Raw genomic sequence first — 16,014 nt, forward strand, 5'->3', positions numbered from 1 at the left:
TCTTCGATGCGGGCCGATTCTGCCAAAACCTAAAATATAGAAGTTGCGGGCCTTTTTCTTATCTTTCCAGTGCTTCTTGAATTGTCCAAATCGGAGTCCGGAATTGAGAGTTATGCCCAGAGCACTGATCGGTGCCGAAACTGTGCAAAAACATCCAATTAGCCTTGTTTTCTTCCAATCGCCCATATGCTTACCCTGAATCGAAATACAAGAGTAATGAGTCCAATTAGGTACCAATTAAGTGCAAAATACTAAGTATTGAGGGATAAAGATATGACAAATTTTATTCTCATCAACGGTTGAGGTTACCTGACGTATTCTGGAGCATCCTTTCCCTTTCCGTGAACCACGTCCTAGACATTCTTACCAGTACCAGTCCTTTCTAGCAGCACCATGCGAATTCAGGCCAAAATACCCGATTGAAGCAATTTCATCTGACAATTCCTTTTTCCTCTCTTTGTTTTAATTCTCAACTGATACCCTCCCTTACTCAAATGTGATACTCAATCACCGACCATTAGAGACAACAGTGAAACTGTGTCATGTTGTCTCTGTAATATCCCAGGTTGATGACGAAAGTAATATGGGAGTGCTATTTTGCTTTGCCATTAACTTATCATCTATGTTGTGTCTGTCGAATGTCGTGTGATATTTCCGTTTAATCCTACTCAGTTTCTTTACTTATTTCCTTTTCTTTTCCCTTCGAAGGTGTTCAGTCGTTTAGTTTCCTTTATTTTCTTTATTATTTTTGCTTTTCTTTTTCTGACACTTCTGATCTGAATTGGCATAATATCTGAATCCATGTTTTACATTGGTTATGGGAATAACCATCAAACCAACTTCTACAAAAGGTTAAAGGCAGCTCAGAGCTTATTTCTTATACCATGTAGGTCCATTGAAGAGTACATGGTTTACTTACAATTTATGCAGTTCTGTATGTATTTTATGCCGGTTTGATTGAATTTCACCCCATCTTTGCTTGATGTCAAGAAAGAATTCAGGGAGAACCAACTCAAGAAAAAGAAGGAATAAAGCAAGAAAAGAGAGCCAAAATTTAATTAATTTAGCCCAACCCAGCCAAGAGAGCAATGGAGGAGCAATCGGTCCATGTAGCCCATGCTACACTCTTTGGGAGAACCCAAAGAGAGAGCCTAGCAAGAAGGTTAAATTCGGCCCAAGAGGAGGCCCATTTCAGCCCAAAAGCAGCCTAGAGTGCAGCCAAAATATGCTCAAAACTCAGCTAAGTTGCAGCCCAAATTGCAGCCCAAACGGAGCAAGGGGCGGCAACTTCTAGAGGCTTCAAGAAGAAGAAAGGGGGCAGCACTCTAAAAGGTTCAAGAGGGGTGAAGTGCACCCAATTCTAGAACCTTCAAGAGAGGCCTCTAGACTCCTTGAAAGCCTATAAAAAGAGGTCTCTTGAAGGGAGGAAGGTGTTCAATTGCTAGAGTTCAAGGCTCTCCATTCCCTTGGGTTCGAAATTCAAGAAGATGAGAGGATAAAGAGCTAGGCGCAAGAAGAAGAAGAGCTGAAGAGATCCAAGCAACCAAGGAGAGAAGAAGGTGAGTTCGAATTGGGGAAAGCTTGATTGAGAGATCTATGTTCTATTCTTACTCAATTTTTGTCTTCTTTGAATTTGAATTCAGCTTTAATTCATGTAATTTCTCTTTCTTTTTTTCCTTTCTTTCTTGTTGTAATGGAATTTAGATTATGTAATTTAGTTTCTTGAATCATTCGAATGTGCTAGATCCAATCTTGTTGTTTCTTGAAGAGAGAAGAAATTGAAGAACTTATTGGCCAAATTGTTCTCTTACAAATCCAGATCTGAAATTTTAGATCTGAGATTTGTAATGTCTGAATTGCTTGAGAAAGAATTCAGACATTCTTATTTCAACTTGGCCGATTTGTTCTAGCTCTTGGAATTTGTAGAGTGCTTGAGAAAGACTCTAGAAATTCAGATCTGCTATTTAAGAACTAAATTGCATGCAAGGTTAAAGATAACTTGCACAATTTAGTTGGTGATAAATTCATATCTGAATTGATGCCCTTGAAGTGTTTGATTTAATGCATGCATGAATGATTAGATTCTTGATAGAGATATAAGAATCATCATTCATGTATAGGATGAACATGCGCTTGAAAGAGGCTGTTCATTGCCTTGGGGTTTCACCAAATCAAGGCTGAATCATCTTCCATTTAAATGATCCAAGAAGGCTGATTTCTAAATCATGAATTTAAATTTTTAGCTTACTCTTTCAACTTGAATGCAAGGTGATTGAACCATTGTCTATTAGGTAGTTTGTAGTTTAGAATTTCATATTTGAATAACTTGTAGTATTTGGTTAATCAGATAAGCGTTGGCTGGTTTAGTATTAGTAGTTGCTACCTAAATCCTCGTGGGAATGATACTATACTCATCTCTTTATTACTTGAGCGGCTAGTGCACTTGCTAGTGTCACAATGACCCACCATCCATGTTTTCTTCTCTCAACCGCATGCTCTGTTTTTTGTATTTTTCATAACGTATTGATCAAAGTTCATATCAGGGATGTTATCTAAGGTTAATGATCAATGTCAATGGTCTTGTTTCCCCTTGATTCTACTCTTTATGTTAGTTAAAGTTAGTATTGGCTTAATAATTTTCTCTTGTCTTTCTTTTCCCTTTGGAACGAATATAGAGATTTAATTTCTTTGTGAGAATAAACTTCTCCTGGACTTAGTAATTTGGGAAGTGAATCATATTTGTTTTGATCTTCTTAAAACGAGCTTTAATGTGAACCTGGAACCTTGCATTCTTGATGAGGGGTAATTTAGCACGACCTAGTAAGTAAAGGTCACGTGGACGCGATCTGCCCGTAGAATGACAACTCAGCAAGGGGAGCCTAGTCAGCAGTTTAGGGAGTTCGGATCTTCCGCCACCTCGGCATTATGCAACTTCGGCATAACACCACTTAGGCATAAGGTTACCTCGGCATAACGCCACTTCGGCATAGTCACCCCGGTGCCTAATCAAGTTCGGGGCCCAAGAACCGAAGTGACACATAATCGATTCCAGAAGGTTCCTAGCAGACTCTGAACATCACGGGATCACCCCGCATAATGGCAAGCCTTATCCTCTCCCCGCCCGGATCGGGCGGCGACGATAAACTTCATTGACTGATACATTACTCCCCGACTAAAGCAGAAACGGATCTCATCCACTCAGGCCGTAGATCCCGGAACCGTTTCAGGAAATCCATGATAGCTCAGCTATATAAGGGCATTGATCCCTCCAGGGTCCAGGTACGCACGATTATTTGCTCACTAGCACTCTATCACTCTAGCACTCAAGTATTCAGCTCACATCTACAATATAGTATTGACTTAGGCATCAGAGCGGCCTCGCCAGGTTGCCACCCTGGGTTCTCTGATCCTTTATTTTGCAGCTTGGTCCAGCTCGCCACGCGACTAGGGTCAAGGTCATCTTCCAGCTAGGAGTATCCAGATCGTGCACTATCAATTGGTGTTGTCTCTGGGAACGATCGAAAGGTCATCCCAATCCTATTTATAGTACCTCAATGGCATCAACCAGCCACAACGGAAAGAGTAACATGAACATTATTGGGTGGCAAGAGTAGTAAATAGTCGCTCCCCAAGGATCCTCAGTGACTATCAGCCAGTTCACCATTCCTCTGACCGCCTCCGGGGTTCCATCACCGTCTGTGCCACACACTGCCCAACAAGTGAGTGTCCCGCTTCCCCCAAGTGAATGCCATGTTCTCGGAGCCTACCATGATTCCCCATGGGGTTGCGCACTCCCAGTTCAATGACCTTATCCAGAGAGTTCAAACGATGCATATCCAAATGCAATAGATCCACCAGTTCCAGCAGTTTCAGCAGTACTATTTTTACCAACAATATCAGCAACAGTTCCAACCACTGCAACCAAGCCAGCCGACAAACCATCATCAAGGCAAATCCAGAACCAGAATCAGCATCAGGCTCCCTAGAACGTCTGCCAGTCTCCCCCCCGCGGGGAAAGTACTTCGCGAGTACCGGTCCCTCCCTCGGGATGGACTCTGCCGTGGGGTAAAGTAGGCGACCGATGTACTCCCCCAGCTTCCCAAAGAAAGAGTTCAAGGGATAGGCCCGAGCCCAGCCAGCCCGAGAGGCGCAGTCAACAAATTTCTCATGAAGATCGTCAGTTCGGGGCCCGAGGCGCGGGCTCGAGAAGATACCCCTCGGTTCCGCGCAACAGCCAGCACCGAGCGCACGACGAAGAGGAAGCGGCGAGGAGAATCTCTTAACCACCTCGCCCTACTATTCGGAGTAAGATCGAAGCACCTGACAACACAGAGGCCGACAGTACAAATGCCGCTCCACCCAAAAAGCAGCACCGGCAATGTCGCAAGACTCGCCATTCATCAGCAAGGAATGATCCACCAGCAAAGCCCAACCATCCAGCAGATCAAGGTCGAGGAAGAGAGGAGGTGAGCTCGGTGGTCACAGGAACAACACCTGCTCTTTTGAGCCGGCCTTCCCCCTATTACCCGAGCTCCTAGCAGCCCCGATGCCAAAAGATTTCAAGGTGCCGCCTCTAGACAAGTACGATGGGTCCTTTGATCCCAATGATCACGTAGATGCATTTTAGTCCTAGATGCATCTCGCTGGGGCCAACGAGGCTTGTATGTGTGTGGTTTTCTTCACACATTCAGAGGAGTAGTTCAAACATGGTATAGAAACCTCGCGCCGGGTTCCATCAGAAGTTGGGCGCAATTCGCGGATAGGTTTACGGCCCACTTCATCACTAGTAAGAAGTGCCCGAAGTCACAGGAGAGCCTTCTAAACATGGTACAGAGGGAAGGAGAGTCGATTCAAAGCTACATCAAGCGCTTCAATGAGACATGCCTGCAGATACCGGACCTTGACCCAGCAGAACGTCTCACCGCAGCACACAAAGGAATCACCCACAAAGAGTTCAAGTGGCACGTCATGGCCAACAAGCCAAAGAACATCACCGAGTTCCTCAAGTTGGCTGATCAGTTTATCAGCACAGAAGAAGAGATAAACCAGAAAACCGACAACCAGCCCGAAGAAAAGAGGAAGAGGGAGGAAGAAGGAGCGAGCAACAAGAAATGGAAAAAAAGCAAGTCCCCAAGCTCGAGGAGTAAGTCCCCCTTGCGAAGTTATAGGTCGGCTTGGTGTTCCAAGACCCTACCAGTGGAGAGAACAAACTATACTCCCCTGAACGCGAAGCAACGAGAGATCCTAATGGCCATCAAAGACTCCTCTATCATCAAATGGCCACCCAGGCTCTGTGGAGACCCAACGACCAGGAACCCGAACGTCTATTGTCACTTTCATCGGGACCATGGTCACAGCACAGAAAACTATAGAAACCTCCACGATGAGATCGAAGAGCTAATCTGCCGTGGGTACTTAAAGAAGTTCATTTTGCGTGAAGAAAAATAACATGAGAGCCAATAGGGAGATAAAAAAAAAGACGCCCCAGAGAGCAGTAAATAGAACGAGCAGCCACCTCGCCCACTGCCAGAAGAAAGACCGATCCGCGGGGTGATTAATATGATCACCAGAGGATCTATTGTAGCAGGGTGCACACTAGCAGCTGGGAAAACGTCAATCCGAGAGCTAAAGCATGAAGCAGAGAACCCACCCAAGCTACTTTATCGAGGACGATGCCCGTGGGATTCAGTATCCTCATGATGACGCCCTGGTCGTGAAGATGATCATCAATGACTTTGAAGTAAAGCGGATCTTGGTGGACTCAGGCAGTTCAACCGATATCCTCTTCAAAGGAACCTTTGACAAGTTGCAACTACAGCAAAGTGATCTAAAACCCGCAGATGCCCCACTAGTAGGGTTCAGCGGGGAGGAAGTCAGGCCTATAGGTCACGTTACAGTACTAGAGGAGGTGGGCACGTGGCCAAATATTGTCCAGTTCGAGCACACATTCTTGGTGGTCACGACTCCATCCCCCTGCAACGCAATCATAGGTCGGCCCATTACGCATGTTTTACGTGCAATAGTGTCAACTTACTATCTTGCGATGAAGTTCCCAACGGATTACGGAGTGGGGGTAGTACGAGGTGACCAGCTCGAGTCCCGGAGGTATTATGTGGCTGCCCTCAAAGGAAAGGCAAAATTGGTAGAAGACGTCGAACTGGAGTGACTAGCAGACTACAGTGAGGAGCGAGCTGCCCTGATGGAAGAGACGGTCCACATATCGGTGTCCGAGACCGAACCAACCAGGACTCTCCAGATCGGTGCACTAGTAAGCAAACCGCTCCGAACACAGCTAGTAAGTTTTTTACTTAACAATTTAGATGTTTTTGCCTGGTCCGCGGTAGAAATGCCCGGAATTGACCCTAGCGTCATAACTCACAAACTTAATGTGGACCCTCTAGTTAGGTCAGTCAGACAAAGAAAACGCAACCTCGCCCTGGAGCGGTGGAGGATAGTCGATGAGGAGGTCGGGAAGCTCCTCGCCGCAGACTTCATCAGGGAGGTCCACTACCCGAGTTGGGTCGCAAACCCAGTGCTTGTGAAAAAAGCCAATGGTAAGTAGTGCATGTCCGTCGATTACACGACCTGAACAGAGTCTGCCCAAAGGATTGCTTCCCCCCTGCCTAGAATTGACCGCCTGGTAGACGCGACCTCAGGGCATGAGTTGCTGAGTTTCATGGACGCCTATTCCAGCTACAATCAAATTAGGATGGACACAGCTGACCAAGACAAAACTGCTTTTGTAACTGAACTTGGGCTATATTGTTATAAAGTTACTACCTTTGGTTTGGAAAACGCTGGAGCAACTTTCTAGTGACTTGTAAACAAAATTTTTGAACCTTTGATTGGCAATAAAGCGGAGTGTTATGTTGACGACATGGTCATGAAGACCCAGTTTTCTAGATCTTTAATTAACGATTTAAATGTTGTTTTTCAAATTTTAATGAGATATAATATGAAGTTAAATCTGAATAAATGCATCTGCAGTGTCACGCCGAGCAAGTTCCTCGATTATATAGTAAACCAATGTGGCATCGAAGCAAACCCGGACAAAATCAAGGCTATCTTAGAGATGTGACCACCCCGGAAAATAAAAGAAGTCCAGAGGCTGACTGGCCGGATAGCAGCCCTAAGCCGTTTCATGTCTATGTTGGTAGGTTGGTGCCTCCCCTTCTTTAAAGCAATAAAAAATAATGAGACTTTCAAATGGACCAAAGAATGCCAGCTCGCATTTGACGAGCTGAAAAGGTATCTAAGTAGCCCCAGTTTTAACCCGACCTAAGGAAGGAGATGTATTGAAGTTGTACCTCTCCGCAAGTGACGAAATAGTCAGCTCGGTACTAATCAGTAGACCTGTTCATGGGCCAGGCCGGGCTTTTACTCTTTATTAACAGAAAAATGTTAGGCCCGAGCCCGGCCCGACCAACGGGCCTACAACTTGGGCCCGAGCCCGGCCCTGATAAAAAGCCCGAAGCCCAAGCCCGAGCCTGAAGCCCGATCTAATAAAAGAAATTCGACTTTTTCCCTATTCAAATGGACATTATCTATTTTAACTCACATGTTTTTCTCCTATTTAAATGAAAAATGGGCCTACAAGTGAATCAACAACCTTCTTAAATTAAAAAAATTATTCAAATGGACATCACATAGGGTTTTTACTTAGGTTTAACTATAGGTCGGGCCGGGTCGGGCTTGGGCCGGGCTATTTTGGCAAAGCCTGAGCCCGGCTCGAATTTTATGCGGGCCAAGCTTTTTGTTCCGAGGTTAAGCCTGCGGGCCAAAAAGCCTGTTCAAGCTCGTCCGGGGGCCGGGTCGGGCTGGGCCGGCCCGTCGGGCCACCCGGCTCATGAACAGGTCTACTAATCAAAGAGGTAGACCGGGTTCAACGACCCGTCTACTATGTAAGTAAGGTGTTGTAGAATGCAGAGACCAGATACCCCGACATCAAGAAGCAAGCGTACGCGCTAATTGTAGCAGCTCGAAAATTGCGCCCATACTTGTAAGCTCATACCATCGTCGTCCTTAAGGATAAACCTCTGAGGCACATCCTACTTAAGCCCGAGGTGTCTGGGAGATTGACAAAGTGGTCCATCGAGCTTAGTGAGTACGACATCCGGTTCGAGCCACGACTAGCGATCAAAGCCAAAGTCTTGGCGGACTTCGTAGTAGAATGCACATTCAACACATCGGCCCCTGAACTGACTGAGCCTGCTCGCATGACGGATGCGTTAACTAGTGCGTCACCGGTCCCGGTCAAAGCAGTACCAACCTGGGACGAGGAGCCCTGGATCCTCCACATCGATGGCTCGTCCAACCAGCGAGGAAACTTTACGGGGCTAATACTGTAAGGCCCAAGCGAGGTGAAGTTGGAGTACGCTCTCCAGTTCGGATTCGAGGCATCGAACAATGAGGCAGAGTATGAGGCGCTAATTGCTGGGCTCAACTTAGGGAAATGGGAAAGAAACACCTCATCGTCTGCAGCGACTCTCAACTGGTAGTTAACCAAGTCAATGGTGACTATGAAGCTCATGACTCAACTATGGTAGCCTACTTAACCAAAATCAGAGAGATTCAATTAGGCTTCAGTTCTTGCTTCATCAGGCAAATCCCAAGGTCTGAGAATGCTTATGCCGATTCTTTATCATGACTAGCAAGCACGAGCGACAACACTATGCGGACTGTGTACATAGAGAACCTACCACGACCCAACATTCTCAGGGGGGCAGAAGAGGTCGCTCCCGTGTTGCAAGCGGAACCAAGCTGGATTGACCCGTTAGTTGATTATCTGCTCCACGGGACCCTACCTATAGAACACAATGCAGCTCAGAGGGTAGAGCGTCAATCGACCCGGTACGTCCTCATAAATGGACGGTTGTATAGGAGATCCTTCACGCTCCCCTACCTACGTTGCCTGCGACCCTCAGAAGTTGAGCTCGTACTTCACGATATCCATGAAACACTTGGGGGATAGAGCCTTCGCCCAAAAGGCATTAAGGCAGGGCTACTACTGGCCCACAATGAAGGCAGACACACTCGAGCTCGTCAAGAAATGTGATAGATGTCAAAGGCATGCCAACATCTATCATCAGCCCGCTGCCGATTTGAAGTATCTTACTAGCCCGTAGCCCTTCGCGTAGTGGGGAATCGACATCCTTGGTCCTTTTCTGCCGGAAACTGGGCAGAGAAAATTCTTGGTTGTGGTAGTAGACTACTTTACAAAGTGGGTGGGAGTCGAACCGTTAGTAAGCATTACAGCTCGGAACGTGCAAAATTTCTTTTGGAAAAACATCGTGTACCATTTTGGACTGCCCAAAGTCTTGATTTTGGATAACGGGAAGTAATTTGAAGACATCAAATTCCAGAACTGGTGCATCGAGATGGGGATTCAGCAAAACTTCACTTCGGTAGCACATCTACAAGCAAACGGGCAGGCTGAAGTAATGAACAGGGCTATTCTCCACGGACTGAAAGCTCACCTTGCGCGAGCTAAAAGGGTTGTGGGTGGACGAGCTGCCCAGCGCTCTTTGGGCCTACCAAACTACCATCAAGACCGCGACGGGTGAGACCCCCTTCAACCTCACATATGGTACAGAGGCGGTGATCCTAGTAGAGATCAAAGTACCCAGATTGTGAATAGGGGCTTATGATGAGGAAGTGAATAATGATGAGCTCCGTACCAACTTGGACCTGGTAGAGGAAGTGTGAGACCTGACCTACATCAAGACTGTGGCATACCCCAGCAAAGAGTAGCTCGGTATTATAACGCCCGGGTCAAGAAGAGGTAGTTTCGTGTCGGCAATCTAGTCCTCCGGAAGGTTATGGTACCTGAGCCCGGCATGGGTAAGCTCGGATCGAACTGGGAAGGTCCATACCTTATAAGACAGGTGTACGGGGAAGGCACGTATGAGCTCGAGAATTTGGAAGGGAAGCAGGTACCTCGACCATGGAACATCGATGACCTAAGAAGGTAGTACGTATGAGTCCACAACTCCAAGTATAAATTACATATGAAACCACCGAACTGGTCAAAAAGACGACGAGCTGGAGAGAGGACTGTGAGTCACTCTCAAAAGCCTAAGGGCTATGGTGTCGAGCTGACAAGAGACCTCGACATTATAGAAGTCCTACTCACCTCCTCGGCATAGGCAGCTTAAGGTCTGGTCGCCTCTTTGGTACGAGCTCATTAAAACCCAGTCGCTTTGGCATGGGCAAGGCAAAGAAACCCAGGCACAGACAGGTCGGACATGTACCCTGCAGTGTCTGTTCACCCTGGCGTACAATGGCGATCAGATTATTCCTATTTGTATTGAGCTTGCCAACTCGGGAGTAATCTACACTTAGAAAAATTTGCTCCTATTTGGTTTAACTCGCCAGCTCGGGAGTAATCTACACTTAGAAAAATTTGCTCCTCTTTGGTTTAGCTCGCCAACTCGGGAGTAATCTATACTTAGAAAAATTTTTTGAACACAAAGAGTTTTGCAAAATACTTGTATTCCATTGATAAAGAACTTTGAGTACATAGTAAAAAAAAAGAAAGAGAGAATGATTACAATTGTCTAGCCGAGCTCGGAGGCTCGGAACATCAAGTATTACAAGGGGGGTCCAAGAAAAGAGGCATCAGTCAGTTCAGGGCTCCTCATCCTTAATGGAGACTTCAACAGGAGATCTGTCTCCATACGGTCCTCGGTGGCACCAACCTCCTCTCCCTCGTCATCGAGTAGGTCATTGTCGCTCCTCACCCTTAGTGCATTTTTAGCTGCAATGGATGAATCTGGTGATTCTGCGATTTTTACTCTTAGTGCTTGTTTTTCCTGCGATTTCTTGCTCTTGGTGCTTAGTGGATGGATCTAGTGGTCTTGAAATTTCCACTCTTGGTTCTTGAAAATTTCTACTCTTAGTTCTTAATTAGCCCCCTGCTTCTTGATAGAAGTCATTCTGTCAAGAAGCATGAAAGAAATTAGATCATATTTGTCATCCCCCCTATTTCTTGATGGAAGCCATTCTGTCAAGAAGCATGAAAGAAATTAGATCGTATTGTCAACCCCCATAGTTCTTGATGGAAGTTGTTTTTTCAAGGAACATTTGAGAGAGAAAAGATCGGGTCAAGTCTGCAGCCCCCCATTTGATTTTTTTTGGGATTGGGTTAAGCATGTTTTGTTGAGAGGTGTATATAAGACCTCAATCACATTGATACGTGTTAAATATTGATGGATCATCCAAATGATTGAACAACGTTGTTAATAAACATGTGTCGTGATCGATGTATTGTTGATAAAGTTGCTGGTGGGTTTCTAAAAAAATAGGAGAGGTTCGAAGATAGTTTTAAGGTATTATGACTACATTTTTGTAAGTGAAGTATCAGGTGGGGGGAAAATATGGCATAAAGGTGATAAGAAGACCCCCGTTTAGTGTGTAAGATTTTTTGGAACATACTAATGTTCTCATGATGTGATTTATTGCAACTACTTTGTTGCAGCATACTGATATTCTTGTAACAACAATATCGCGAATCATTTATTTGAACTATGTGTGGTATATATAGTCGTGTAGTTTGGTCAATGTGTTGAAAGATTAATAGTCAATTGAAAATAGTGTTTCCCCCGCTAGTTTTGGTGTGAGACGGATGGTGTCGAAGCTCACTAGTGCCATGTTCTTGAGCAATTGTTTGGTTATAGTAAGCTTTGCGGTCACTAGTGCCTTAGATTAGTAAGCCAGAACTTCATAAGTAATGTGCAATGTTTTGGGCTGCCAGGGCTTTGTGAGATTATGCCTGGGGTTTCCAAGGTATGTAAGATCGTAGTTGGGTTTTTGAGGCATATGGCATCGCTCATGGGGTTGTCAGAGCCTTCCCGGGTTTGTCGGGGAATACGACATCAATCCTAGGGTTGCTAGGGCATCTGGCATTGCACTTGGGGTTGCCAGCTTCTCAGGGTTGTCGGGGTATATGACATTGCTCCAGTGGTTGCCAGGGCCTTCTCGGGGTTGTCAAGGCATATAGCATCGCTCTTGGGGTTGCCAAGGTATAAGATGAGCTCCTGGGGTTGCTAGGGTATAAGATGAGCTCCTGGGGTTGCCAAGGCTTATTACAACCAGGGTGTCAACCCGAAGGTGGTGTCCGGGTTTAGTAGACCAGGCCTGTGATGAATAAGTTGCATTGGTGATTAGCGCTTGTTGTTCGAGACTTCTATGTGATGCTGCAAGAAACACGTTAGGGAACTATAGGGAATATGATGAATGGATAAATGCTTGTTTAAAATTCGTTTAAAAATTCATAAACTGTGGAATAAAAAGACTATATTTAAAAACATGTTCTTGATAAATAGAGATGAAACCTAATTTCTAACCCAAATAATAATATACTTTAGGAAGAGATATTGAAAGTATGTTTTTGAGAATAACTATTTGATTGGAAGTTCCATGCCACATTTCCTTCAATATAAGAACTTCAATTGTGCTTGGGCAATCTACAACAATGAATACAAGATATTTCCTCCAATAAAGTATGAATCTAGAGGAGCTTTTTTTTTTAATTAGTTTGGTCTACTTTGTATGCCATAATAGCTAAATTGTCCTCAATAACAGTAAATTTATATTAATTCGGAACAACCCTATATATAGAATCTTTAATTCAAGGAACTGTACAAGAAGCATTAAGTTGACAATTCAATGAATCTATTAGTATTAACTCAGATTTACATTAGTGACGGGACCAAGAATCCCCCATAAGAGTCGTTACCTATTAAAATCAGTCTTAAGCCAAAACATCAGATATTGAGGTAGCCGATCAAGGTGTCAATCTCAACAAATAGCTCAGATTGGATCAAGGGCTTCTTTGATAAGCTTTTGAAGAATCCAGGGACCTGCATTCTTGTCCTCTAGCCAGATTAAAACCACCTTACGGTCCCCTTATTCATCAGATTGGATTGTCCTAGTGATTAGGCTAACTTAACAACCATGTTAAATATAAGTCAATACAAATCTATAAAAAGCTTCAAAATGTGATGACCTACCTGAAAAGCTGGTGAATAAGAGTCTATATAGAATCGCACAAGGCTCATAATAACAATTTAATTAGATATCTGTATAGTCATAGAAACACTCCTCTCTAATATCACTATCTGTATTGCCCCTTCTGCATCCTACATAATCTACAACAGACCCACTATATCCTAGTGAATGAGTTCAGGGGTAGACCAAAGATACAATTAGAGGGCACGAACAAAGAGACACTCGGATAATATCCAATCTTACCACCAAATTTACTATATATATATATATATATATATTATATATATATATATAAGTGGGCAGCAAGTGCTTCCTTAAATCAAAGGGATGTTAGGCACATTTTCATTGTATTTATTCAAACTAATAAAAAGTGTACACGTGTTGTACGTGGCAATATTAAATGATGATGATATGAAAATAGTCAGCAACCAAATGACCTTACTAATTGAACCATTAACCTATTTAACCAGGAAAATGGACTATGATTAAGACATTAATTCATTTTTTCTTTATATTTTAGCCATTTGTATCTTTACTAACAATAATTCTTATTTTTTAAACATATTTTTGTTTAACATGAAAAATATATAATATTAATGCATGTTCAAATTTTTTATAAAATTTATAAAAAAATTCTATATTTTTATTATTTATTATTTAATTTATGAGATAATAAAAATTACTTATTACCAAGAGGAAATACAATTCCAATATATTGCTTGAACATTGGTTTTTAATATTGTGGTCAAATCAATTATTTATATATAATATATACGTTATTTCTTATTTATTTATAAATATGTTATTTATATTGCATTTTTTGTAAATTTCTTATATAATGAAAATAGTTGAAAAAATACTTATATTTTTTATTTTTCTTTATTTCAACTATTATATTTTCTTTTTCTTTTAATAATTTATTATTTTTTTAAATTAAATTGGATTGTATCAGATTCGAGTATCCAACATCTTGATCAGATTCATATTTGAAGCAATATTTATGAGATCTAATCAGATCTTCAGATCGAATCGAATTCAAATATACCCTAATTCAAACCCAACCCGATCTATTTGTGTAGGTACATAATGATCGCTCAGACCATCAAAATACAGAGGATACCAAATTGATACCACATGGATGCTTGCGATGAGTTCACAACTCATCGTTGCTTGCGATGAGCTTATAACTCATCGAATGTCTACAATGAATATACAACTCATCGCACGATCGCGGCAAACTCGTACTCGAGACGAGTCGTGATAAACTTCGACTAACGTGAACCCATGATGAACTTTAGATGCACACGATTTTGCATTGAACTTCGGATGCGCGCAATTTTGCGATGAACTTCGGACGCACAAGGAGTTGCGATGAATTCAAGACCATTACAGAACTGCGAGACCACTATAGACCGGGAATACATATTGGTTACACGTGCATCTTTAATTTATGAGCATGATAAGGCGCCATGTGGGTCTAATAGAAGTGCGCTCACTAAATGATGATGCCACCAGCTCCACGTCGGTTAAATGGGTCACGAAAAGAAGTAGCACACGCTGATTATGAGAATCCTCAGACGAAAGAAAAGTTCGTCCTTGAGAGATCTCATAAGTCATGTGGCGAAACCCTAGTAGTGATCCTTAATAACTGACAGTGAATTTAATATTCCCTTTCCTAATGGGAATCAAACACTTTTGACTCCTTCCTTTCATGACCTTGGGATCACTCCTTGTAAATGAGAGACCATCTCATAACAAAATCATTCATTCAATCATTCGATCATCCCACCTTATCACCTTATCATTCTCATTTGCCCTAGCCTTCAACATACATCCTACCTCCAGTTTTCCTTTGTCTTTCAAGGAGACCACTCCTACGTAGCCTAACCATAACACTTACATTAGAATTTCTGGTTACGTCCTTGATCACGAAGGATGGCCACTCGTAGAATCAATCTCTCACCCATTCTCGAGGAGCATGACAACATCCTAGAGAATACCAACCCAGAGATGGGGAACTAGTATGAGATAGACACGGCCGACCAGGTTGACATTAAAATTCTATCGAATAAAGTTTACGAGTTCGAATCTCGGTTTGAAGCTCAATTTGACTGAATTGAACAGATGCAAGTCGAGACAAGGGCCACCCTACAAATCCTTCTCCAGCAGTCCATCCGGACTGAACACTCCCCTTTCACCTCGGCCGCTACTCCTACATCTATCCCTACTAGTCGTCATGCCTCCAACCCAAATCCCACCATGTTGGAGCAGCCTACCAGGGTTAATCTGGTACCCATGCAGGCCAGCCAACCCACCGTAGGGTAGACCCGAGTCCTCCCTCAAGCAAACTTGGTGACAGAAGCCCCACTCAGCCGGGACGAACTGAAAGAGTATGTTCAGGGGCTGGTAGTGGAAAGCCGGAACCAGGCCCAAGCTTTGGTTGTCTTGCAAAAGCCTTACTCTGACTGAATCTTATATAAGCCTTACCCTGCCGGCTATACCCCTCCCCAACAATGGCCATAGTACGATGGGCAAAAGGGGAGCCCCCAAGAGCACGTGAGTAAGTTTGAGGATGTCTTGGGGTCCTTCGCCCTTAATGGAGATCTAAAGGTTAGAAAATTCTCCAAATCTCTGATCGGGCTAGCGTACACTTGGATTGTCAACCTTACCACCGGTAGCATCAACTCGTGGGCGGAATTAGCTAAGAAATTTCTGTCCAAATGGTTCACCCTGGAAAGAAGACTGATGATGGCTAATTTGTGCAATACATAGAAGCGTGCAGGGGAACACCTCCTGACCTACGTCATGAGGTTTCAGAAGTTAACCCATTCCGTTTTCAATGAGCATGCCATGGAGAAGAGCTTCGTCAAATAGTGCATATAGGGGATGCAATCTGCCTATAGAATAGGCATCGAAAATGTGGAGATTGACACGTTCAGCCAGTTGTGGAGGTGCGTAGAGAGGCCGATGCGCACTGTCAAGAGTACTCCGCCCAGTCCCGTGCCA

General features: G+C 43.7%; 1 protein-coding gene across 1 annotated transcript; it reads left to right on the forward strand.

Moving 5' to 3' along the window:
* Window positions 1-5,632: 5,632 nt before the first annotated feature.
* LOC148790815 (uncharacterized) lies at window positions 5,633-6,166 on the forward strand. The gene has a single exon (XM_088890368.1). It carries the CDS (start codon window positions 5,633-5,635, stop codon window positions 6,164-6,166), a length of 534 nt encoding a protein of 177 aa, XP_088746494.1.
* Window positions 6,167-16,014: the final 9,848 nt, after the last annotated feature.

Source organism: Nelumbo nucifera, chromosome 6 (assembly GCF_055504915.1).
Source record: "Nelumbo nucifera cultivar China Antique chromosome 6, China Antique-T2T, whole genome shotgun sequence".
Classification (NCBI taxonomy): domain Eukaryota; kingdom Viridiplantae; phylum Streptophyta; class Magnoliopsida; order Proteales; family Nelumbonaceae; genus Nelumbo; species Nelumbo nucifera.

Excerpts from the sequence above, each read along its gene's own strand:
- LOC148790815 (XM_088890368.1), top strand. The coding sequence starts at position 5,633 with ATGAAGCAGAGAACCCACCCAAGCTACTTTATCGAGGACGATGCCCGT.